The sequence below is a fragment of the Mus pahari genome, chromosome 23, assembly GCF_900095145.1.
Source record: "Mus pahari chromosome 23, PAHARI_EIJ_v1.1, whole genome shotgun sequence".
Lineage (NCBI taxonomy): Eukaryota > Metazoa > Chordata > Mammalia > Rodentia > Muridae > Mus > Mus pahari.
The window spans coordinates 23,595,016-23,622,879 of NC_034612.1; the positions used below are offsets into that span (position 1 = coordinate 23,595,016).

The 27,864-nt window shown below is 43.9% G+C and overlaps 1 protein-coding gene across 2 annotated transcripts in view; it reads left to right on the top strand.

The window, feature by feature from the left end:
• Nucleotides 1–27,864, top strand: part of Galnt17 (polypeptide N-acetylgalactosaminyltransferase 17) — a 445,148-nt gene that overhangs the window by 156,129 nt on the left and 261,155 nt on the right. The window contains exon 2 of one of the 2 annotated variants that reach the window (XM_021222542.2): nucleotides 4,367–4,550. In XM_021222542.2, the coding sequence (XP_021078201.1) occupies nucleotides 4,367–4,550 (184 nt within the window). Of the gene's footprint in view, nucleotides 1–4,366; nucleotides 4,551–27,864 lie in introns of those variants that run through there. The other variant, XM_029533788.1, reaches the window with a different exon arrangement.

A 27,864-nucleotide genomic window follows, 5' to 3' on the forward strand; every position in this document is an offset into this window, starting at 1 on the left:
CTCTCTCTCTCTCTCTCTCTCTCCCTCTCTCTCTCTCTCTCTGTGTGTGTGTGTGTGTGTGTGTGTGTGTGTGTATGTGCGCGCACGCGCGCGCACTCGTGCAAACGCACGTTGGTTAATCCTGATGGTCAACTTAGGTGGCAAATCTCTGGGCATGTCTATGATGAGTTTATAGACTGGGTTAATTGAGGACCCACCCTAAATGTGAGCAGCGCCATCCTACTGGCCAGAGTCCAGACAGAATAACATGGGGAGAGAGCGAGCTGTGTATCAGCACCCATCCCCCTGTGGATGCAGGGTGCCGAGCTTGCTCACAGTCCGGCCACCGAGTGTCGGGGCATACGTATACGTCAGAATAAACCTTTCCTTCCTTGAGTCTCTCGAATCAGGTATTTTGTCACAGCCGTGAGAAAAAATAAATCATGCCCTGGGGTCATCTCGAAAGATTCCAGTGGCGATGTTCTCTGGCAGAGACTAACTTGGTCTTCGTCCATGGACTTGAACTCTTACTTGTCTTTGCCAGAGGAGCCTGCTAAGCAAGCACGTTAAAATCCAGAGGAAATTTGTGCTGCCTTGTTGCGCCTCTCTGGCAGATGAAATTGGGGGAAAAAATGGAAACACATAGACCACGAAATATATAATTCATAGTTGTCACATTGTACCGGAAGGGGTGGCATTTTTGTGAGGCTGCTAAGTGGGATTCTTTCATACTGGGAAGAAATCATACCACATGAACAGAAAAAAAAAAGTCAAGGAGAAAAAAAAGAACATTGCATTAGGAACCAAATTCCCAGTGTGTCCTTGATAGAGTGGGCATACATTCTTAATCTTTGTTATTTTGCGCATGTGTGTGTGTGTGTGTGTGTGTGTGTGTGTATGTGTGTCTTCATGTACACGTATGTGTATAACACTGGCCATCATTCCTCAGGTACTATCTACTTTAATTTTTGAGACAGGGTCTCTTACTGGGGCCTGGAGTGCATCCATTTTACTATACTGTTAGTCAGTGAGCCCCGCCCCCAGCCCCTCCCTGGTGGATTCTAGGCAGGGGCTCTACCACTGAGCCCCGCCCCCAGCCCCTCCCTGGGGGATTCTAGGCAGGGGCTCTACCCCTGAACCACGCCCCCAGCCCCTCACTGGGAAATTCTAGGCAGGGGCTCTACCACTGAGTCACACCACGCAATCCCTGTCCTACAAGATGAGGAATGAAAAGATGAAAGAAAAATGTCCTACAAATGAGCCAGATATTATCCAGCCCAGCCCTTTTACTAAAATAATGATAATAATGATAATGATAATAATAAATGCGTCCTTTCTAGGAATACTTTCTAAAGGAATCCTAATTTTTACAGAGATCTCTGTTTCCATTTTATTTCTCTGGGGAACCTGGCGTCTCCTGTTCTGTATGTCGGCCTTAAATGTTGCATTAAGCTAATGATGAACTCATCCCTCCTGCCTCAGCAGACTGTCTACATATTCTCCCTTTGACTCATCTCAGGCGTTTGCCTTTCTTCCAAGCTCGGCTTGCCTTTTATGCAACTTAAGTTTATGGAGTGTTTCTGCAGTTGTCTCACAGCAACGTTTTTATGTGTACCCTCTTGTTTGGCTCTTTACAAACAGAATGACTCATGACGAGAGGTTATGTGTTTATGGCTTAGTGAGGGTATTTTATAGATCCCACAGTATTCGCCTACTTAAAGCATCCTGTGATCCCAGCTCTCAGGAGACCTCGTGGCCCTGCTGCACCCAAAGAGTCTTACTTCGTGTGTGTGTGTGTGTGTGTGTGTGTGTATACATATATATGATATATATATACATATATATATATATATATATATATATATATCATCTATCATATATCACCTGACTACATCCTATCTATCCTATCTATCTTCTTTCTATCTATCTATCTATCTATCTATCTATGTATGTATCTATCATCTATCACCTGACTACATCCTATCTATCTATCTATCTATCTATCATCTATCTATTTATGTATTATCTGTCATCTGTCTATCCAACATAAATCTATGTGTCCAGCATTTAGATAGCTATTATCTATCTACCTACTACCTACCCATCAACCTATTATCTATTGTATGTAATCTATTATCTATCTGAAACATACCTGTCTATTTATTATCTATCCATCTCCCATCTATCATGTATCTATCCATCATGTGTGTGTGTGTGTGTGTCCATCACCTAGACAGATATCATCCATCCATCTATCTATCTATCTACTCTGTGTGGAATCTGTACCACCACTCATGGCCCCTTTATTTTTATTGCCAGGTACACCACTGTTTGNCAGCATTACATTTTGGTTACATTTGAGTGATACGCATGAACCAGCTGCGAGCACTTGGCTCAAGTTTTTCGTGAATATACGTTTTTATTGTGCTGTGATGCGTTCCCCGGAGTTGAGCTCCTTGGCCTTATTGTCACTGTGTTTGGCATGTTGAAGAACTGCTAAATTCTTTCTCCATTTCTCATTCCTCTAGCAGTGCTCTATCAACTAGCAATTTTAATTAATTTAATTTATTTATTTTTTCCTGAACCTGCTTCGAAGTCACACTCTCCTGCCTCAGCTTCCTGAGTGATGGGATTACATGCACCCAGCCTAGTCTTGGCACCAGATGTTTTGAAAAGCTCGTATTTGACTGGAGAGGCTGTTTGCATTTGGCAACGTTGATGGTTGATGTTATTGCGGTGTTTTTCTTTCCACATTGAAGTGGACCGTGAGACTGGAGAAAAAGATGTAGGCAAGAAGCGAACATCTTTGTTGATAGGTCTCTGCTAGATGGGAACTACCAGCAAAGAATCCAAGTATGTGAATAACACACTAAACAAGAACGACCTGCAGGTTGCACAGTACTGCCCTGGATTGATCCAAGCTGCTTTTGATTTTGATGTTAACCAGATATATTCCCATTTGTAGCAATACTTAGAATAAACTGTGTACCTTGGTGTTTTGTGATACACAATCTCACATGACCCAAAGAATTGTTGGCTTGGACTTGCCCAGGGGTATCTCCCAGCAAAGTTTAGGTCCACTCAGGATCAATAGCCGCCTACTCTTAAAACTGAGAGATACTGATGATCTATATTCATGCTGTCCACAGTAGAAATGAAGGGCTGGCAGTGTGGCTCAGTAGGTGAGCACTTGCCTAGAATCACCCTGTGAAGGACTGTGGACCTTGACCAGCAGTTGAGTGCCTGCCTACAATTCTCCAGAAAGGAACTGGGTACGTGATTCAGTGATCAAAATAATGTATTATACAGAGGCCCTAGTTCAATTCCCAGGACTCCGGAGTATATGCATGCACATGTGTGCTTGTGCATGTATTGCATACACATGTGCATGTATACCAAACATCTTGCACATTTGCAATCAGTGACAGCCAGAAGCACACACTTTCCTAGCTAAGAAGTTCAACCTCTCTGAGCTCTGTACACTTACTCCTCAAGGTCTTTGTGGAATGATAAGACAGTGGCTAAGGACCCATCAACATGCAGGGGGCAGCAGCTGCTTAGAGAGGGTTACTATGGAGGGCTCTTTCTCTGTGTTGTGGCTATCTCCTTTATCGTCTTTTTCTCTTCTCTGTGTTTTATCTTCAAACATGTCATGTTTCTCTTTGCCATGGAGATGGAATTGAAATACAACTATTAGGTGAAGAGTCCCGTCAAGTCGTGGCTCTCGCTTTCAGCTCATGGTGAAATTAATCTGTTCTATCCTAGTTCAACTACCGCGATATCCCCCAAGCCCCCACCCACAGCCCGGCAGCACCCCTGAAACTTCTTCTGAGTCTGTGGGGGGGGGACCCTGGAACCTTCCCCTCCCCGCAGACTTAACCTGACTGTAATTGTCCTAAAGAGAAAGGGGAGACAGACAGAGATAGTGCCCCTACATTCGTCTTATTTCTTGGTTTTCATTCCTCCAAGTCTTGGGGGGGAGGGGAGTGCTTAGGCGTCCATGTGATTACAGAAGTAAAGCAAGGGAGGGGCAGTTCCCAGTAGATGATCAGATGTAAGCCTTAGAGTTCAGCATGGCCTAGAAGTATCCCCATTACTGCATGAACTGAATACTTGAGGGGCAGCCCTGTAATGCCAGCCCATGGGAGGTAGAGGCAGCAAGATCTGGAGTTCAAGGTCACCCTCAGCTGCATAGTGAGTTCAAAGCCAGCCTGGGCTACATCAGATTCTACTTCTGGATACATAGTCTCCAAGGATCTATATACAGGATATGTAAACTATAATCATAGGGTTTTTTGTTTGTTTGTTTGTTTGTTTTCTGCACTAAGAAGCTCTGTGATGCATCTAGGGGAGGTGTTTTGGAATAACTCTCTCTCCTTCCTTTTAGGCTTATCTAAATCCCTCGGGCTCATCGAAGGGTATGGTGGGAGGGGCAAAGGGGGCCTTCCTGCCACCCTTTCCCCCTCTGAAGAAGAAAAAGCCAAAGGACCTCATGAGAAATATGGCTACAATTCCTACCTCAGTGAAAAGATCTCCTTGGACCGGTCTATTCCAGATTATCGTCCTACCAAGTAAGCTACAGCTGTGCCCCCAGAAAAGTGCTGGCTGGCTTTGACTCAGTGTGTGATCCTTTCTCATCTCTTTTGTAACCACAGAGGGATCTTTTATTTCCCTCTGTCTCTTCTATGATCAGTCAGTCAAGGACTTCGTTGCTTAGGAAATATTATCTACATTAGAAATCCAGTAAGGACCGGTGCTGTGGCTTAGTTGATACTGTGCTTGCCTAGTATGGGCTCTGGGATGAAGTCCTGGTTTCCATCCCTACCCCCACAGGCATGGTGGCACACACTAATTCTAGCACTGGAGAAGTGGAGGCAGGAGTACCAGGAGCTCAGGACTGAGGTAGGTGACCAGCATGAGCTAAGAAGTTACTTTGAGACCAGCCTGGGCTACATGACACCATCTTGGAAAATAAAAAGTAAAACTTACAGAAGCATAAAAGAAAAGCAAAAAAATGTATAGAAAGAGTCTTAATATTAAAGGTTTTTAAAGTTTAAAATATCTCCATAGTATCCTAACTTGAACATGGCAATTATTGACATTTTAATGTATATTAGTTATCTTCTATCATCTATCTATCGATCTATCTATCATCTATCAGTATCTGTTATCTGCCTCTCTATCAATATCTGTCATCATTGATCTGCTGAACTTTATTTTATCTAGTTATCGATTGTGGAGATAATGTTGTGTTGTATGTAGCTCAGGCTAGCTCAAACTTGCTATATAGCCCAAATTGGCCTCATACTCATGACCAATCCTGCCTCAGCCCTCTGATGTTGGAATTATAGACATGAGCCTCTATGGCTAGCATATTGATAATATTATATACTATCATGTACCAATATATGACAAGATCAAAATATTATCTCTGAGTCTATTTACTATGTAGATTATGAGTAATTGACGGCTCAGTTTTGTCTTTTTTGATTTGATATTGTATTATAAGAATGTGTGTAAATATTTGTGTTCCTGTGTGGGCACATATGTGTGTAGTGGGGTATATAGGCAAGTGTGTGTATGTATACACGGAGGACAGAGGTAGAGGACAGCTAGCTATCTTTTTTTTTTTTTTTTTTAGATTTATTATATGTATGTGAGTACACTGTAGCTGTCTTCAGACACACCAGAAGAGGGCATTGGATTCCATTACAGATAGTTGTGAGCCACCATGTGGTTGCTGGGAATTGAGCTCAATATCTCTGGGAGAGCAGTCAGGGCTCTTAACCACCGAGCCCTCTCTCCAGCCCCAATGTCAACTATCTTATTCTCTCTCCACCTTAGATTTCGAGACAGGGTCTCTTACTGAACGTGAAGCTCACGAACTCAGTTAGGCCAGCTGGCTGCCCGGTGAGCCCTGGGAAATCCTCCTGCCTCTGCCTTCCCAGAGCTGGAGTTCCAAGGGCATGCTGCCACGCCTGGCACTTTCATGGGTGCTGGGGATTGAGCTCAGTTCTTCATGTTTTTATAGCAAACACTTTTTACCCCCTGAGCCATCTCTCCAGCCCCACCATCATTTACGATAACTCATGATGTCTACGGGCTATTTTCGATGTTTTACTGTTGTGTGTGCCGATCAATATTTTCTCATTCCCATCTATGCATTGATTAGGGGCTTACTTCCAAGCTTTGAATCTATAGGAAAAATGCTGGAGACTCTAAGAATTTTGGCAATTCCTTTGTTGTTGTTGTTTGGTTATTATTATTATTATATCATTATTATTATTGAGAATTTCATGCATATATACAATGAAATATGACCATATCTACCCCACCCCCATTTCCAGCCTCAAACTCCCCATATATCTCCCTCTACAAGTCCCAATGTCTTGTCTTCTGTCCATAAGCATGTGGGTATGGGGACATTCACCGATGCACAGGTAATGTACCAGTCCATGAACCCAAAGCAAAGTGACTCACCCACCCTTAGCAGCCATTAAATGCCAACAGCTCCTCCACCAAGGGTGGAGCTTGGCACCCCTCCCCCACCCAATCTGGTACTTCCCGGGCCCCTGTTTACTATGTAGGAGCTCACTCTGGCTTCTCGAATCTCCATTTTCTTTAGATTTTCAGTGTCTCCTTTTTATTTCCATTTAGAATGTGCCCTCGCTCGCAGTAGATTATTTCTTTTTTCTTTTTTTTTTTTTTTTTTCAAATGGGTTTTGTGCAAATCAGTTAAGTATCCTGGTTACTGAGAAAAATAAATTCAAGATAAAGAAAATTATCTTAAATGGATTTAAAATTACAGCATTAGCCAAGAAACCCGTTAAATCTCTCTCTCTCTGCCTCTAATAAGTGCACATTCATTTTGAATCACTAGGAAAAATATACATCACCCCCGTTGCATGCTATTTTGTCTTCCTGGACTTGTGTTCTCAAAAAAAAAAAAAAAATCTGGCGGTTTTCACTTCCTGGTGCTTTCTGATTAGCCTTTCTTATTTCCATGTTGGCAAATAAACATGGCCCTGGTTTTTGCTCTCTTATGAGACTGGAAAGGCCTCCAACATGCTGTGTATTAGAAATGGCTTCGCTTAACAGAAATCAGCGAGCATCTATTATGCACCCAGAGACTGGCCGCACCATGGAGATGTAATAACGCAGGGAACATAGCCTAGTCTACTCACTTCTTGTCTGAGGATAGACACAGACAGGCAAGGAGGTTCTTCGAGTACAAGGTGAGACCCTGTCGAACAAACTTTCCTAGGGAGATCTGTTCTCTCAAGATTGGGAGACTTTTGTTGCTGTGACAAAATATCTAATAGGAAGACACTTAAGGGGGAAGGGATTTGTTTTGTCTCAGAGTTTAAAGGTACAGGTCCACCATGGTAGGGAAGGCATGGGACGTGAGGTAGCTGGTCACATTGCATCTGCAATCCGGAAGGGAGGGGGTAGGATTATGCTCTCTGTCTCCTTTTTATTCAGCATGGAAACCCAGTTTATGGGATGGTACTACCCACATTCAGGGCGTATCTTTCCACTCCAGTTACCTCTATCTAGAAACTTCTTCACAGAACGCGTCCTGAGGGCTGTGTTTAGTTTTTGTTTTTAAATGGTCATTTGGAATCTCATCAAGATGGTAATTGAGATTAACCATCCAGGCACCAGTATCAGCCCATCAGAATGACTCCACCCAATTCTTCCTCCACAGTGAGTTTACTTAAGGTTACTTACAGGAGCACAGACAAGTTCCAGTGGCTGTGATACCAAAGAACATGCCTCCCTTCCCCAGCAACCATTTATTGCCAATAGATTCTCAGAGAGGGGCAGGGCCTTGTGAACCTCTGTCCTCCACGATGAAACATTAGCACCTGTCTTTTGCAGAGAATCTCAGCTGCTGAGAATTCAAGGGAGCAAGAGCCCCATCATTCCCGAGGAACAGTGGTCCACGGCAGCCATGGCAACTGCACACACAATGTGTGACGGGAATGTCTGAGCATCTCTTGCTTGAGATGATATCCCAAAGCTTGAAGGATACACGGGATGAGAAGCATCCAGACTAGGGGAACAGAAAGCCAACTTTGGATGTGGTTCTCTGCAGTAAGAAGCCTCAGTATCTTCTAGTGGTACTGCACAGCGGAGCAAGCCCACATTTACTTCTGGTTCCTTCCGAAGCTGCTAATATGATGGGGGGAAAGGCATAGAGCATGGGAAGGGAAAACTAAAGAAGCTAGTTGGTGACATCACCCAACACCAACAGGACTTCAGAAGATGGGAAGAGAATGGATAAATGGTAATGGGTTGGCCAGTTAGAGAAACTGAGACCTAACCTCCCATGTGAGATGGGTGGACGGACGTTTGACTTAGTTTTAATTCCGTGACTGAGATAAATACCCTTACAGAAAGCAACTTTGAGGAGGAAGGATTTGTTTTTGGCTTTATAGTTGCAAGGCAGCGTGCATCATTTCAGAGAGTTTAAGGTTGGGGGGGGGGTGGACTCAAGTAGCTAGTCATGTCACCGCTATAATCGACAACGAAGGAAACATACGTTCTCACTTGTTTGCTCGCTGGGGCTTTTCAGTGACTTTTATACATCCAGGGCCCAGCCCATAAAATACTATCACCCACACTCAGGATGAGTCTTCTCATCACTTCAGGTAACAGTCAAAACAGTCTGCCAAAAACGTGCTCATGGACCAATCTGATCTAAGCAGTCCCTCCATAGAGATCCCCACCACCACTACCCCCCCACACACACACACACACAGGGTGATTCTCCATTACCAAGTCGATAGTTAAGACTAGCCAGGATTGTTAGAGCAGAAGAATACAACTTGGTCAGAACCCCCAGAGACTCACTGTTCGCTTTCCAGGGGAGACCTGAACAAACGCCTCCTCGTCCCAGATAGGGCTGATACCAGACCAAAGTAATGGTTCCACTGAAGTCCAATTTGGTCAACCGATGAGTTTATTGGGCTTCCTTACAGAAATCCCCTCCATAATAGATGGCCACCTCATGGATCATCCATCATGGAGACCTGCCTTCAGCTAGTCAGTCTTCCACTTCCTAGATGGCCCAGCATTTCCCAAGATCCCTTGCAGCTGGTGGTGAGGCAGAAAGAGTAATAGGTGGGATCCCAGGTGATGGACCTAAGGGCCTCTACTACCTTCTGTTCTGGAGGAGAGTTAACGCCATTACTATTAGCACAGACCTAGCTACCTATCATCTATCATTGTGGTATTTTGCTCAAGCTGTCCTTATGGCTACCAGGCCAAGTACTATCTATATTCCCAAATGAAGTCAGGATGGTCAGATGATGCCTAAAGGAAAAGTCATATACTAATACACAGGACAGAACAGGACAGGCCGGATTGTACTAATGGCTGGATGTGGGTAGGAATGGAAGGATTGTAGTCATCTCCCAATTTCTATTGCTCTAATTTTCATTCTGTTGCTGTAATGAACCATTCTGGTGAAAATCAACTGGGGAGGAAAAAGCTTATTCCATGGTACACTTCCAGGTCACAATTCATTGCCCAGGGAAGTCAGGACGGAGACCCAAGGGAAGAGATCAAAACAGAAATGCTAAAAACAGAAACCATAGAGGGATACAGCATGCTGGTTTACTGGCAGGCTCACACTTAGTCAGCTTTATACAATATAGCCCAGGACCATCTGCCTAGGAATGGTGCTGCCCACAGTGGGCTGGGCCTTCCACCTATATCAATTAATAATCAAGATAGTACCCCTTGAAACATGCCCCCACAGGCCTGATCTGTGAATTGAGGCTTTCCTCTCATGCAGCTCCAGGCTGTGTCAAAGTGACAAAGCTATCCAGGACAACTGCCTTCACATCTGGTTAGTTGAAACCTGTCCCTGTCCTTTACCCTCCAATGTCTAGTTTATAGAGGTGTCCTATATCAGAATATGCTCAATGGGGAGACTTTCGGCTCTGTGACCTCTCTAGGCTCTCATATTGCCACATGCAAAACTTTAAATGAATCTACTTGGCAGAAACCAACTCAGCTTAAAGAAGAGGCCTGTAGATGACAGCAAGGGTCTCAGGATGGCTGTTAATGTGGAATGCCTCTTGTTAAGCTCCGTCTTTATAAAATATACCTTACTCAGTTTTTGTTTGTGGTCTGTGTACATGTGCATAGGAGTGTGCGTGTGTGTTCATGCGTGTGTTTGTGGAGGATGCAGGTCAATCTCAAATCTCCGTTCCTCAGGAATTTTCCATTTGCTTATTTGAGTCGGGGTCTCTAACTGGGACTATGGCTTACCCATTAGGCAAGGCTGACTGGCAAGCAAGGCCTAGGGATCCCCCCCCCCGTCTCCACTTTCTCAGGACTGGAGTTATAAGTGTGACCAGCACACCTGGATTTCTATGTGGTCAGACTCGAGGTGGCCAGAAAAGCAATTTGCTGACTACGTCATCTCCCCAATCCAGCCATACTCAGAAACTAGAGACAGAGGAGCACCACACATCAGAGCACAGAGTCTACTGTCGGTGAATAAACAGACAAATTAACAATAGCAGTGACAAAGCAAACCCAAACCTTAATAATAATAATAATAACAAATGACATTTGAAGAAAGCAGAGCTTCTAGGCTTTACAACCATAATTGACTTGCAAGGATCATAGAATGCTTAGCTTACAAAATGAGACCATTTCTGTTATGGAAATAACCATAATCAAAATAAATCCTGTAAGCTTAAAATTGAGCAAAAATAAGCAAGTCTGTGGAGTGCTGGGAAATAACATTGAGGCCATCGTTTGGATAAATAGGGATAAAAGGAGTTGGCAAAATTAGAGAGGGGAACAGATCTGCCCACCTCTATCAGCCCTCATCCAAGGCTTAGGAGACGTGGTGGAAGAGGGTGTGCAAGCAGTGGAGGAGCCTGATGGTGGAGACAAGCTGTAAGATGCTGCCATGCACACAGGAGTTGGCTGCTGCACACATGCCCTTGAATCTAATGCAGCTGTGATTACCTGCATAGGCTCAAGCCAACACCAAGTCCACATTCCGCTAGGCAGCGGAAATTAAACTCTTTGAGTTCGAAATAGAAAAAGAGGAGGGTCGAGCAGGACACATACACGCACGCACGCAGTTATACACGCGGGCAGGCAAGCACACAGGCATGCACACGCAGACACGTTGCTGGGTGTCCTCATTTGCTGCCCGTGGCTCTGAAAAAGCACTCTTACCAAAAGCAGCTTGGGTGAGGAAAGTGTTTATTCGGCTCCCAAGCCCAGGTCATCAACTGTCATCGAGGGAAGCCAAGGCAGGCTTGCCTGTTCTTCCATACAGACTTACCTCTTAACAAGATGCCACAGCCAAATATTACAGAAGAAATCATGGAGGGCTGCTGCTTGCTGGCTTGCTCAAGCCTCTTTTCTCTTTCTTGTGGTAGTACCCGGAGCTAGAACAGAGGTGACTCCACCCACAGTGAGCTGGGCCCTTCCACACCAGTCATCAATCAAGAACATCCATCAAGTACCACAGACTCACTCGGCTACAGGTCAATCTGGTGGGGGCATTTTCTCATTAAGGTTTCCTTTTTCAAAATAACTCTAGCAGATGTCACCTTGACATAAGACTAGCCAGCACAGCAAACAAACTAAATTAAACCAGCGCTGCAGAGACGGCTCAGTTGGTAAGCACAGAGACCCGAGTTTAAAGTCCAGCATACACCAAAGTCAGAAATGTTAGCACTCACACATCTGTAATTGTACTGTTGAAGGAGTGGGAGCAGACAGGCCTCTGGATTTTGCTGGCTAACCAGTTGAGACATTTGCTGAATTCTGAATCCAGTAAGAGACCTTGTTTTAGAAAGTAAGAATCATGGGAAAAGACTTTCAACATATATGTACATGCATACTCTTACACACATGTGCACACAGATTATTTTTTTTAACTAAAGTAATACTAAACAAAAACAAGAAATAGCACCTTAGTCATTGTTGTTCGGAAAAACAGGGATTACAGAAGAGACGTGAGATAGTTTATGCTCTGGTTTAATACAAGTTCAGCTAAAGCAAAATATGTCCGTAAAATTTCAGGGAAATTATAATCAAAATGCAATATATGCACAATACAAGCAGAAAATGTGGACTGACAAGATGGCTCAGGGAGTAAAGGCACTTGCCGCCAAGCCCAGTGACCTGAGTTCGATTCCTGAAACCCACATAGTAGAAGGAGAAAATGAACTCCTGCAAGCTGTTCACTGACTCACAGACACATACACAATGCATATTATATTATATGCAAGAAAATTAGATACAATGACAAAGGTTAAAATTTTGGTTGGACAGTGCTATTCTGTTCTCTGTCTGTTTATTTTTGGAAACTCTTAGTAGGATAAATCTGAAAAAAAACAGCATTTGAGATGATTTGGAGAATTGCCCACAGGCCATGCAAGATAAACAAAGACACATCTTGCAAACTTAGAGTGTCACCTGAAGTGACCAAATTAACCTGTGTCCTCCCTGCCATTGAATAGCAAGGGCCTTATCCCTGGATTAGACTTCTCTGAGAATGCGCCTTGGGGTCCAGGAGAGAGAGAAGCCTGGGACTAGAACATTTTTTTTTTTCTCCCGGTGGGTGGCATCCTATGTTAAGTCCCCCCCCCCAAAAAAAAAAAAAAAAGCTCTCATGAGGATTGTGTTTTGGGATCAGATTAAAGTGGATGGATTTCATTATAGTTTTAAACAGAATCCCAGTTGCTTCAGTTCTAACCACACTTGAGAAAATTGCTCTCCTCGTACATATGAGCGAAATCTTAGGTAGTTGTAAAATTAACCCCTTCCTTCTCACATCTCATGCCAAAAAAACTTGGTTTTTCTGCTTTTCTGATTCCCATGGCTTGCTTTCTGCTGCTGGACAGGTTATTTTAAATTCCTTGAATCTGAAACTGCCAATCTTTCCATGTTTTCATTTCCTGAGTGCTTTAAAGCCTAGGAAGATAGCATCCTTCCCAATACTTATAAATATTCCATTCTGGTTTTGTCTTCTCTGATTGTCTTATACTTTGCTCCTCCATCCACAGAGAATTTATTGCAGAATGTGGCACAGGTTTGGGGGCTTTTGTTCCCAATGTCTGTATATCTTTTTTTTTTTTTTAACAAAGCAGCCTTTTCAGAATAATTGTGTAAGCAACCCCTAGTCTCTCCTTAGGAGGAAAGGAATGCATTACATTTGATTTTTCTCATAGGAGTGGTTCATTTCCCAGGTTGTGTCTGTATTGTTTTGGTCCATATCTCTTATTTTTCTTTTCTATTTTTTTGTTCGTTTTAAAATATTAAAAGTAGTTGCATGACTGAAGTCCCCTGTGTGTCCGGGAAGAACGATCCATATCTAGGTATATAGGATATCAAAGAGGGTAAGAAAGCAAGTGGACTGTTTAAAGTGGTATGGGCCAGGTCCCGAAAGGGAAAGAGAAAAGAGCGAGTGGTCCCAAGAGCAGGAGAGCCCTGCAGAAAGGACCTTGACTACTTTTCCCATTGTATCTTATTTATTTACTTCCGTATTCAACACAGTAATTGTGTGTATTCATGGAGTGTGGGGTGATAATTGGATGTTTGTATATGTGATGATCAAATCAAAGCATTTGGAATTTTAGGCTCATTAAACATTGATCGTGTCTTGATGGGATCCTCAGACTCGTCTTTGCTGGCGCATGAGAAGTGTAATGAACAACTGTGGCTGCCCATTGCTGCCCCAGTATACCAGCATTCCTGTATTGTGTGGTGCTGGGAATGGAAGCCAGGACCTCACACAGGCAAGCAAGTGTGTGAGGAGCTGCATTTCCAGCACTTCTGCTGGCATTCTTCAAGCTGTATGTGTGTGTGTGCGCACATGGGTGCACATGTATGTATATGCATGAGTGGGTGTGTGTGCATGGTCAGAGGACAAACTCAAGTTTGCTCCTCAGTCTCCACATTGCTTGAAGTAGAGTCTCTTACTCTTCTCAGTGGCTGGCTTTGGAGCTTCTACTGATTCACATCTCCATCTCCCATCTTGTTTTAGGCACAGTGGGATCACAGAAAGGTGCTGTAATCTACCACTGAGCCACATTCCTAGCCCCTCACTGAGGGATTCTAGGCAGGAGCTCCATCACTGAGCCACACCCCTAGCCCCTCACTGGGGGATTCTAGGCAGGGGCTCTACCACTGAGCCACACCCCCAGCCCCTCACTGAGGGATTCTAGGCAGGAGCTCCATCTCTGAGCCACACCCCTAGCCCCTCACTGGGGGATTCTAGGTAGGTGCTCTACCATTGAACCACGCCCCAGCCCCTCACTGGGGGATTCTAGGCAGGTGCTCTACCACTGAGCCATGCCCCCAGCCCCTCACTGAGGGATTCTAGGCAGGAGCTCCATCACTGAGCCACTCCCCTAGCCCCTCACTGGGGGATTCTAGGCAGGAGCTCCATCACTGAGCCACTCCCCTAACCCCTCACTGGGGGATTCTAGGTAGGTGCTCTTCCACTGAGTCACATTCCAAACCCAGCTTTATGTGATATCTGGGGATTTGAATTCAGATCCTCACACTTATGCAGTGACCCACTAATGCTTCCTTTTTCTTGTTTCATTCACTTATTGATTGTGTATCCATGCATGCATATGTGCCGGTTTGCCTGGACATTTGAACTGTGGTTAATGTGTGGAAATCAGAGGACAACATGTGCATATTGGTAAAAATAGGGATGAGGAGGAAGAGAAGGAAAATAAAACAAACTCCCACAGAATCAGCACGATGCTGCAGCTAACTGGATACGGGTGAAAAGGTCTATGCCAAAATTTCTAGTTTGAAAGTTGAATTTGCATTTGTGGTACTGAGGATTGAATCTCGGGTTTCTGATGTACAAAGCAGGCACTGTAACACTGAGCCATCCTGTAGAGCGATGGTTCAGGCTTGGGAATGTACAGTGGAAGTGGTTTAATTAGTCAGGAGCAGGGATCGTCCCATGCTTGATATTTTGTGTCATTCCCAAGCAGAAGATGGGACCTCTGCTTGTCCATGGTTTCCCATGGTTACTGTTTCCATGAGATGACCACAGGATGTGCATCATTCCAGTTTTGTTCACTATTTGCCAGTATGTATGGGTGAGGAGGGTAACTCCAGGATCCAGCCAAAGCTTTATAGCTCCTGGCTCCTATCCTTTGTCCTGATGTATCATTCATGCGCTAGTGTATTCATTATCAGTGTGTTCAGTTATCCCATAATCTGTGGGAGGGACCACCTTGGTATGGGGGAAATCTGTCTGCTTATTAAAGCTATTGCTGAGACTCCTGTGCAGACCTTAATACCATGCCTCCCTGCTCAGACAGCCTGTGCGTTATTGATGAGCAATTCCTGCCACTGTTATCTTCAGCCTCTCCTTTGGCCTCCTGTTTAATAAATCCTCATGTCAGGGTTCTTCAGAATTCATTTTGCTTCCCTGAGAAAGGGTCCTCGTTGCTTTTATTCCGCCCCCTCCCCCCCCGCAAATTCTAGCTAGTTGTATCCCAGCACCGTCAGTTTTGTGCACAGATGTGGGATGACAGTGTGTTGAGCTTGGTGGGTGCATGCATGTGGGGGGGGGTCTGGAGGCCAGGAGTAAGGTCTAGACTGAGCAGGGAGGATGATGTCATACAGGCACTGGTGATGTGGGTTAGTTGCTTGTCTTGTTACTATGACAAAATGCCTGATGAAAGCAATTCAAGGAAGAAAGGTAGATTCTGGCTCATAGCGTGAGGGTATAGTGTGTCATGGTGAGGAAGGCTCGACCCCTGGAATGCAAGGCATCTGATCCCCGCGCATTCACAGTTAAAGAGGCAGAGAGGGATGCTGTGGTGCCTAGCTCACTTTCTCCTTTTCATGTATTCATGCCCTCAACTCATGGAGTGGAGCCCCATACATTAAGAGTGGGTATTCCCCCTCCTGTTAACCCAGTCTAGACATTCCCTCCTAGGCATGTCCTAAGGCTTGTTTCTATGGTGATTCTAGAGCTTGTTGAACTGTCAGCTTGTACTGACCAGGTATTTTTAGAGGCATCCTGGGCTGCAAGGCTTTATAATACAGTGACATGAGGCTTCCAGATTTTCTTCTCATGAAAGAACATGTGTGATTATTGACCACATGACTAAGTCCTTTTTTATATCAATCATCTCTGATGATTGGTATACTTTGGTTAGTGTCTTTTTGCTTTTTCCTTCCTTCCTTCCTTCCTTCCTTCCTTCCTTCCTTCCTTCCTTCCTTCCTTCCTTTCTTTCTTTCTTTCTTTCTTTCCTTCCTTCCTTCCTTCCTTCCTTCCTTCTTTCTCTTTTATTTGCAGTACTGGGATACTAGGGGATTCTAGACTCTACCGCTGAGCCACATCTCCCAGCCCCTCACTGGGGGATTCCACGCAGGGGTTTTACCATGGAGCCACGTCCCCAAACCATCACTGGGGGATTCTACAAAGGTACTCTACCCCTGACCCATGCCCCTAGCCTCTGGTTTTCACCTGGATTCAAAGTGAATTCAAAACCTGAAGCCTCCCAACTACGACTTTCTTTCACTGACATACTCACCCAGAGGGAAACTGCCCAATAAATACTTGCTGGTTGAAATAATAAATAGGTCCAGGCTCAGGAGCCTGTCTGATTCACTGAGCACAATAATTATTCCCTTTTATTGACTGCCTTTTATGTTTTTGTCACTGTGCTGCATGTTTTATTGATCTCATTTTAATTTAACCACTCTCTGAAGTAGCTGTTACCATCTCTGTTTTATAAATGAGGCAAGGGGGTCCCGGACAGGTTCGGAAGCCTGACTTAGGTCACATAGGTCCTGCCATGCTCTGGCTCAAGCCCACATATTTGTAGTGGGAGGCTATGTCCAAGGCTTTTGGATGCTGCTTTTCCCGTCAGCTAGCCTCTCTAAAAACAGTCACACCTAACCACACCTCCCACACCCGCAGAATGGAACTGTCTAATCACTATGGTATTGATAACTTGTATGTCTACAGAATGGAGCCTTCTACCCACACTGGTATTGCCAGATGAGAAATTCTTAATCCTAGAGAAAAGGAGAATTCCTTTGCAGAATCAATCTCTCTCTCTCTCTCTCTCTCTCTCTCTCTCTCTCTCTCTCTCTCTCTCTCTCTCCCTTTGTTTATCTGTATATTTCTGACTTTATCTCTTTATCTGTCCCTCCATCTTCCCTTCCTGTGTTCCTGTGTGTGTGTATGTACATATTCTACTACTTTAATTTTATTCTGTTGATCACTTTTAAGTCATCCAACTCAAAATTCTAATGCCAAAGAGATGGAATGTGGTATCTGATGAGTTATCCAGTACAATCCCCAGTACATAGTATGATAGACGTTACATTATTTACAGGACACAGTCCTTTTTATTCAGCTCAAGGAAAAAAAATTGGACAATAATGCTAGGTTTAGAAAATGTTTTACAGTGGAGTTTATTTAGCCATCACAGTCAAGGAAACACATCATTGGATGTGTCTGGAAGGGTGGTTCCAGAAGGGTTTAGTTGAGAAGGAAAGGCCCATGCTAAAATGAGTAATGCCACTCCAGGAGCTGGGATCCTGAATGAACATAAAAGGGAAAATGATCTGAGCATTAGATTTCATCTTTCTCTGCTGCTTATAGTCTCTGGAAACATTGAGTTTTAACCTCATGTGTCTTGTATGTATTCATAACTATAGGTAACAGGAGTCTCAATTTATGTATTAACTGATGCTGGGATTGACAGTGTCAGTTATCCCTTTGTGTCTATTGACATTTGGTCCTTGATTGTAGCATTGCAGACTATTGAGTAACAATTTCTTCTCCACTAATATATTTTTGTCCTGGAGGGAGACTCATTAAGATGCTGGAAGTCAACAATTTACAAGTCTCAGGAAGTTTCTGAAACTGACAACTTTGGCAAGTCTTCTCCCCAAAGTTTTATAACCAATGAAGACTGGTGGGGAGTGGAGAGTCTCCCATCAGCCTACTTGCTTTCACAGAGATCCACAGAGATGGAGCTTTTATGAGTCATTACACATTCTAGAGTGGGGGTTTTCAGTGACAAAGATACTTTTGAATTTATTATGTGCAGTTTTGTAAATCATTCCTCATCCACATTCCTGTTAAACTCCTTGGTTTATCAAGTTGGACTCTGGTAGAATTGTCACTTTGGTCTGTCTTTGGTACCCTGTCTAGCACCAGTAGAAGTTTGTCTACTGGAAAGAAGTCTTCTCAGGAAATGTCACTCAAGAGGGAGATTTGTCACCATGAGAGGGGTTCACTCAGCTCATCACATACTTAGGAATCCTCATGCTCTCTGTTCAAGGGATTTGGGCAATGGAACCCAGAATTGATAAGCTTTGGGGGGGGGAGAGTTCTTAGTTTACCACTTCTCATTGCAGCACTGTGGTCTTCCGGGGAACCCCATTCTAAACTAGTGATCATAAATAGTCACGATCTATCTACTCTCCTAGTGGAAGGCTAGGTGATGAAGTCTTCCACAAACATGTATGTCTTAGTTTCCTTTCTGTTGCTGTGATAAGCAACATGATCAAAAGCAGCTCAGAGAAAGAAGACATTTACTTGGTTTACACTTTCAGGTCATATAGGTCAGCATAGAAGGAAGTCCTGACAGGAATTCAAATGAGGAATTTGAAGGGCAGAAACTACAGAACACCACTGCCTGGTAGCTGTCTGATGGGGTTAAGCATAGCTAGCTTTTTTTTTTTTAAGTTTATTTATTTAAAGTTTATATTCCAAATGCTGTCCTTGCTCTTCCCAGTTCCTCCCTCCTAAAGTCTCTTCCACTCCCCCTCTCCTTCTCCTCTAAGAGTGTGGGCACCCTCTAGGTTATCTTCCTTACCCTGGCATATCAAAACTCTACAGGGTTATGTGCATCCTCTCCCATTGCCGCCAGGCAAGGCAGCCCTATGTGTGTGGGGGACCCTCATGCCAGCCTGCGTATGCTCTTTTGTTGGTGGTCCAGTCTCTGAGAACTGCCAAGGGTCCAGGTTAGTTGACTCTGTTGGTCTTCTTGTGGAGTTCCTATCCTCATCAAGGCCTTTAATCCTTTTCCCCAATTCTTCCATAAGAGTCCCTGACCTCTGTCCAATGTTTGGCTGTGAGTATCTGCATCTATTTAAGTCATTAGCTACCTTTTTTTAAATGAAGTCTAGGACCACCTACCTAATGAATGGTGCTGCCCATAATGGGCTGGGTCCTCTTGCATTAGCCAGTAATCAAGACAAGACAACCCCCACAGACATGGCCACAGGCCAATCCGATCTAAGCAGTTCCTTAATCTAGACTTTCCTTTCAGGTGACTGTAGGCTATATCCAGATGACAATTAAAGCTAACTAGGTCAATGCCTTTCTCTACCAGACAATAATCAATAGATCCCAATGTCTTCAATCATGACAAGTATTTTATATATAGAGATCTTTATTATTTGTGGTCTGCAAGTAGAGTGAAGATTGCTAAATGTGACAGCTGAGAGAAAGTCATGGAGTGTTGTGAAAGATGGGATCTTCAGAAGTGTGTAACTGGAAAATAACTCGGGCTTCTGGAAGAACAGCAGAGACAGACTAAACCCATTTATTCATGGGCGCACCATGTGTGTACTGCAGAGGGAAGCAGGCACCTCATACTGCAGATGGTATGTTCTTTTAGTTAATTTAGAGGGAAAAAATAAGATCTGCTCAGCCAACGGAGCTTTGAAGATGAATACAGGGGGAAAAGAAAAGATTGGGCATATGGAGAGAACATATTTGTTCTTGGAAAATCAGGAGAAAATGTTTAATGTCATCCTAACCTAATTTGCATAAAAAGAGTATTATGCATCGAATCAGATGAGAGCAAAAGAAAAGGATGTGACTGAACCCTACTGTTCTGAGTACCATCTCATTACCAAGAGTATAAGTAATTCAGTTGAATAAATAAAATTCAAAATTGTGTCAAGGAGATGCACTAAAGTTATTACGCCTTGGGGATTCCTTTAGCAGTATATGTTGTGATGATAACATAATGTGATATGTTTCCAGGGGTAGCACTTTTACTGTTTATTTGACCTCTGGCTTAAAATAAAAATAGCCTATTCTAGCTTCATCTCTGTTGCTGTGATAAAATACCCTAATTAGGGAAGAAATGGTTTTATTTCAGCTCACAATTACAGCTATGGTGGGAAACTTAAGTCAAGTTAAAACATTACATCCACAGTAGGGAAAGAATGAACACATGCATCCTTGCTTGCTTCATCTCAGCTGGCTTTCTCTTATGTTCATAGTATATCGCAACCTCTTACCTAGGGAATGGTGCCACCCACAATGGGCTGATCCTCCCACATCCATTAACAATCCAGACAATCCTTTACAGACATGCCAGAAGACTCACCTGATTTAGATAATTCCTCATTAAGACCTTTTTTAATTTTTTCTTTTACTTACACAGTCTTATTCACACCATGACTCTGAAGGAGTTTAAATCAGCCCTGGCTGATTTGTGGTGAATGTAGCCCCACCGTGCACACAGAACAGCTGGGGATTGAACACAGGTCATCAGTCTTAGTACCAAGAGTCCCCTCCATTGCCTTTGTAGATTTGGGTCATTGTTGCAGTTTGAATGAAAATGGGCCCCCCCATAGACTCATAGGAAGTGGCATTATTGAAAGTGTAGCCTAGTTGGAGAAAATGTGTTACATGGGGGTGGGTTTTGAAGTTTCAGACACTCAAGCCAAGCCCAGTGTCACTCTCTCTTTGTGTTGACTGTGGATACAGATAGAGAACTCTCAGCTCCTCTTCAGCATCATGTCTGCCTGCATGCTGCCATGGTTTCCACCATGCTGATAATGGACTAAACCTCTGAATTGTAAGCCAGTCCCAACTAAATGTTTGCCTTTATAAGGACTGTCATTGTTATGGTGTCTATTCATAGCAATAAAACACCAATGAAGACAATCATTTATGTGATTCAAAGGTAATCATGTTGACCACAGTCCCTAGTGTGATTTCTTTAGTGGGCAGATTTGTGTGTCTGGCAGAAGAGGACTTCTGTGACTTTGGGTCTTACTTTTGAGGATTCCAAAGTTCTCTCATTTAGCTTTCCATCCCTACTATGTGTTCAGGGTCTGCCTTTTCTGTCATCTTGTCTTTTCTCTCAGTGCAAGGCCTGTAATTATGCTTACTTATGGTCCATCCGTATTACAGGTAGTTGATGTACCAGGGAACATTTTTTTTTCCACTTTGTCACACCTGAGCTGGATTTTCTAGTGGTTATTATTATTTTAAACCATCCTGGCTTCTTGCCAGCTTCCTTCTTTGTTCCATGCAGGGTTTCCCCATCTGCCCTTTCTGGGTAAAAGCTGACAAAGAAGGAGGGGAAATGAACAGTCACTGGTTGGCTATGATTATTTTTCAACATAAGCATGAGGTGTGAGGGAGTCTCTGTTTTAAAAATCACAGTGTTGTAGTTTTATTTGGTTTGGGGGTGCTTTTTAAACAATAACTGCGAAATGCATTGAATTTGTGGACTAGCAAATTTTCATTATTGCTTTTTGAAAAAAAACCAAAATATTTTCTTTGTTACACACACACACACACACACACACACACACACACACCATTACAGACTGGTGGAGTCAGAGGACAACATCTGTGGGGGTCAAACTCATGTCTTCAGGCCTGGCAGCCATTGTACTCCCCTACTGAGCCATCTCACAAGCACTCACTGTTTCTTTAGAGGCAGTATCTTAGCATCTAAGCTTAAGCTGATAGAGTATTCCCCTAAAGTGAATTCCCCTACATCAGTAGAGCATAAGAATCCTTTGAGATTCCTGTTGAGATAGATTTCTAGGCTGCACTGTGTATAGACTGACTTAGAATCTCTTGGAGTTGGGAACCAGACATACACACACACACACACACACACACACACACACACACATCTGTTCAGTCTGTAGCATGGAACTTGTATGTGTTTGCACGACTGACCATTCGGTATCAGATAACCCATTGATATGCTCTTCCCTGGCAAAGACTGCTTCTCCCACTTAGCATTCTTTACTTGCCTATAGTCCTTTGCATCGGATCCATGCCTTGTAGCCTTTCTCCTGTCCACATTAGTGTATCTTTTGTTCTTGTCCTTGCTCAGCAGTCATGTTGATGAGACTTTTGTGGGTTTAGCTTCTGACATTACTAAGAGACAACAGCATCACAGCAAACTCCCCACTCCTCTGGCTCGTGCAGTCTTTCCATCCCCTCTCCTGTGATGTTCCCTGCGCCTTGGGTGCAGGAGTCATCTTATAGATGTATCCATTAAGACTGGCCTCCTCAGTTCCATGTTTTGATGACTGTGGTTTTCCGTAGTTGTCTCTGTTGCAAAGAGGTGTTTTCTTCATGAGGAGTAAGGATTACACTTATCTGTCGGTACAGGCCAAATATTTAGAACGTGTTTAGGGATAATGCTAGTTTAGCAATGTGGCAATTGTAGGTTCCCCCCCCCCCAAGGTCCATGATTTCACTAGCTTGGAGACATGGATAGGTTTCTCTTGCACTGAAGGGGCCTTAAAGCCAATTACAGAGTTGCCAGTTAACACCACACTCATTTTATTTTTAACTATGTGAATTTCTCTTTATTTATACCACATGCGCAGTCAAATGCCCATGGAGGCCAGAGAAGGTATCAGATTGTCTGGACCTGAAGTTACAGGCTACTGTGAGCTGCCTACTGTGGGTGCTGGGAGCTGATTATGGGTCCTCTGGAAGAGCAATAATCACTCTTAACCACTGAGCCATATGTTCAGCTCCTGTCATTCATTAATATATGCATTCAATAAGAACATATTGATCACTAGTAAAGCACACTAGTCTGACAGCTTCCAGAAGAGACAGTAGCTGTTTCCTGATTTCAGTGATTGGCCAATAGCAAGTTTCTAACCCCACCCCCATTATCTCCCTCATCTCTCTCTATCTCTCTTTATTATATATAATGTATAGTATATAGTATAATATATACTGTAATTTAAAATTGTGTGTGAGTGTGTGTGTAATTTACACTTTTCTGTTAGGCACAAAGACACTGGCAGTCTAATGTGTGAAGCTCTTCAGTGCCTGCAATGGCACACAGTTCAGGATGGCTTTATGCCTTTAATACTTGCAAAAGTGAGGAGTGTTGCACATCTGCATTCCCTGAGAAGGGAGAGGTAAATAATTACTTTGTGTATACAGGTGTACATGCATGTGTGTGCATCTAGAAGCCAGAAGACAAGCTTGGGTCTCATTCCTCAGTGTGGTGTTCAACTTAGTTTTGTTTTTGCTTTTCTTTTTGTTTTTTTGAGACAGCATCTCACTGTCCTGGAATGGGGCAAGTAGGCTAATCTTGCTTGGCTAGTGAGACCTAGATATGCATCTGCCTCCACCTCCCCAATACTGGGATAGCATGCACGTGCTAATACATGACTTTTTAACATGGGTCTGGGGATCCAACCCAAGGACAACCTTGAACTCCTGATACTTCCACATCTGCCTTCCCAGGGATGGGATCAAAGGCATGGAGCCAGTGTATGTGGTGCTGGAGATGGAACCAGAGACTCATGCACATCAGGCAAACCCTCTACCACCTGAACTGCATCCCTAGACCTTCTGCCATCTTTTCTTTCATCCCCCCCTTATTCTTAGAAGTTCTTACAAGGTCTCTTGTAGTCCCAAGCTGGCCCCAAACTTTCTATATGGCTGAGGGTGACTTTGAGTTCTTGATCCTCCTGCTTCCTCCTCCCAAATGTTAGATCACAGGCATGTGCCACCATGCCCCACTGGAGCAGTTCAATTTAAACACCGGGGGATCACAGGGAGCCTTTATACAACAGCTTCGACATCAGATTACACTCCATAGGTTAATGTCAGCGCCCTGTGGCTTGCATTGTGTTTGGTCACATTGTATGAAATTGCTGATCCTTGTCCAGAAATGACAGTTTCATTCAATACAATCTACCACCTCCATCCTTTGAAATTTGGCCCCCCTGTACCATTGAGCTAGTGGCTTCATTAATGAGAACAGTCAGGTAACCACACTCTTTCTCATCATTAGTGAATTATTTATTTAGTTTCAGCTTGTCAGGTTTTTTTTTTTCCTTACAGAAGTTCTTATGTCCTGAGGCCAAGTGAATTATTCACGCTTAACTGAAAGATCAGTTGTGGTTTTAGCAGTGTCTTCGTACTCCTCAACTTATGGGGTCACATTCCAATGAGACTCTGTGAGTTGAATATATCATAGGTCGAAACACATTTAAAATTAAAATTCAGAGCTGGGGAGATGACTTGGTGCTAAAAGTGTTTGTTTGTTGCACAGGCGTGAGAAGTAGAGTTCAGATCCCCAGAACCCTTATAAATGCTGGCAGAGTGTGTCAACGGCTTGCTTGTGATTCCAGTCTCTGAATGGGGAGGAGGGGATCCTGAGATCAAGCTGGCTCGTGTGACTAGCCATGCTGGTGGGCTCTGGATTTGATTGATGGACCCAGTCTCAGTGAATAAGGTGGAAGAGCCACGAAGGTTGATTCTTGACATTAACCTTGGATCTCCACATATATGTGCATGAGTGTACACACACACACACACACACACACACACAAATAAATGAAAAAACTTGCAGTGTATAAGCCTAGTATCCCTGTAGTCAGAAGGTTGAGGCAAGAGGATGTGTTTTAGGACAGCCTAGGCTACATGAGATTCTGTCTCCAAAAATAAAAATAAAAAATTAAGAGCCATGTAGTGGGTAGGGCACTTAACACATGATGAATAGAGTTTGGTCTCTAAAATTCACAAAGAGCTGAATATGCTGGTGCATTCTCTCTTTTCCTTCCTTCTTTCCTTCTTTCCTTCCTTCCTTCCTTCCTTCCTTCCTTCCTTCCTTCCTTCCTTTCTTCCTTCCTTCCTTCCTTCCTTTTTTTTTGTGTGTGTGACAGGTTTTCTCTGTGTAGCCCTGGGTATCCTAAAACTCACTCTGTAGAGGCTGGCCTTGAACTCAGAGATCTGCCCGCCTCTGCCTTCTGAGTTCTAGGATTCAGGGAATGTGCCGCCACCACTGGTTGGTGGTGCTTATTTGTAATCCCAGCCCACCTACAACGAGGTGAGAAGCAGAGGCTGAAGAATCCCATGGATGCTTTCAGGCCAGGTACAGCACAGCAGCAAAAACAAGGGAGACCCTGCCTTAAAATGGTGAAAGGTGAAAAGCAACTTCCAAAGGGTGTCCTCATGTCCACCGTGGAGTGTACACACAAAGGGAGAGGGCCTGGCACTCACATCAGGAGGCAGAGATGGGAGAATTTCTGACAGCTCATGACCAGCTAACGTGACATCCATAATGCTGAACAATAAGGTACTTGTCTGAAGAAAGGTGGAAACTGAAGGTCCATACAGAAGGTTGTCCTTCATCATCTATGTAAGTTCTAATGGCACCTATGTGACCCCACACATACAGGAACACATATGCATGCGCGCGCACACACACACACACACACACACACACACACACACACATTCACACACAAAACCAACAACTACCACAAAGTACCTGAGTCCTGAATCCTAGTTAGTAACTAGGAGGCTATGTGCTTGATGCACATGGATCCCTTGGGGAATCAGCCATTGGAGACCATCAACACTACTTTTTTTAAACTGATGGTCTGGGCTGAATCTTTCCCTCTTTGGCTTCTCTGCTCTTTTATGCTCATCCTCCCATCTTAAGAAGCTGCTGTGTGGTAGACACACTAAGGGCTTGAGGAGAGGGAGAAGGACTAAGTCAGGCTAGTGGAGAGCAGGGGCTTTGAGTCCAGTGGCAGAAAAGCCCATGGACCTGGTTGTATCACTTGGTAGAACAAAATCACTGAGAACAAACTCCCACCAGACCTCCCTCCCGCCTTCACTGTAGGTCCTGAATACCTTGGCACAATACCTGTTGCCAGAAGCGCGCGCGCGCGCACGCGCACACACACACACACACACACACACACAGAGAGAGAGAGAGAGAGAGAGAGAGAGAGAGAGAGAGAGAGAGAGNAGAGAGAGAGAGAGAGAGAGAGAGAGAGAGAGAGAGAGAGAGAGAGAGACTTTTCTCAGGCAGAAGACTGTTTTTGACTTGTGCTTACACACATCCGAGTGAGTGCTTCTGTGTACAAACTTACATTACGCCCGTGAGTATGTATGTTCATGCTCAAGCGATTTGACGACTCCATTCCCCCCCAACCACGTTACAGTAAATGTACTTAACAGCAATTAGAACGTTTGTGCCCGCTGCGTACACATCTCCCCAGAACACAAAGCTTCCCTCTATGGCAGTCTAAGTAATTCTACAGATTAAAGCTGGTGATTTGCAAAGCTCCGTGGTTCATTTGCTTCCTGCAAATATCAAGATTAACAAAGAAATGCACTGATCCCATTTCACTCTCTTGGAGCTCCTGTTGAGGCCTGGGGAGCGCAGCAAGCACACACATGGTTACGGGACTCAGGACGACTCTCCTGATTCCTTTTATGGTAAAGGGGTGAATCTACTATTAACTTCTCCTGGCAAAGGTGTCTCAGGAAAACATCTATTTATGTAATATTTCTACCAGGAGTGATCCTTAGCCCTTTCCACTAATACTCATTGGAAATATAGCCACTTGGTAGCCATTAAAAGGAAAAACGTAAGTCTTAAGGACTGTATCCCAGTTGTTTGTAGTTGGATAAGTGTTGGCCACATGTCAACTCCTTTCTCCAACTCTGTAGATAGGGTCTCGAACCAGTTGCTTTCCAACTTCCCTTCTATGGCTCTTAATTTTCTTCCTGTTGCTGTGATACAACACTCTAACCCAAGCAACTTAGAGGAGGGAAAAGTTATTTGGCTTACACTTTCAGGTCACAGTCCATCATTGAGGGAAGACAGGGCAGTCAATCAATGGAGAAGCATAAAGCAGGAACCATGAGAGGAACTCTGTTATCTGGCTCTCAGACTCATGCACAGCTAACTTTCTTACAGATCCCAGATCGTTTGCCTAGGGAATGATGCTGCCCAAAATGGACTGGGCCCTCTAGCATCAATTAATAACACAATCCTTTATAGATATTTCCAAAGGCCAATCTGATCTGGGCAATCCCTTAATAAAGACTCTCTAATAGCATGCTAATTTGCTTAGGAACTAATGTTTGGGGAGCATGGATATGACCTGAGTTAACCTGGGAGATAAATACAGTAGTGATTATGAGTCAAAGCCCTTGCTTTTAGAGCTGAGAAATGTTTTCCAGATATGTCCTGGTTATACTAAAGAGAACAGTAGCCAAGAATGGCTGCCATGTCGGATGAGTTTGAAACCTGGTGGAGCAAAAGCTGCCAGTTTGTTTGCTTTGTGTGTGTGTGTGTGTGTGTGTGTGTGTGTGTGTGTAAGTGTATATGTCTGCTGTCTTCCCTTCAGCTTGGATTACCCTCCCTTCTCTGACTGCTCCCTTCTGTTTGTCTTCTCTCACTATAGCTAAATAAATCAACAGCTCAAAGGTGGCAGACAAGAGATTCGAACTCGGGCTTCAACACAATTTGCTGTGGTTTGTCTTCCTTGTCTCTTATCATTTTGGGATTTGGCATTGTTATGTGACTTAGTTGTCACGTATTCTAAGCAGCTTAGGGGAAGTATCTGACTCGACCTTCCACTTCACAAGCTTTATTTGCCCTAACCAATATCTTCTCTGTGCCCCTGCCCAGCCTTTCTCCCACAAGGTGTCTGGGTGTGAGAGGGACAGGGTACATGTGTGTGTGTGTGTGTGTGTGTGTGTGTGTGTGTGCGCGCGCACAGATGGAGATCAGAGATCAACATGGATTAACTTCTTCAACTGTTATGCATCTTATTTCCTTTCCTTTCCTCTCCTCTCCT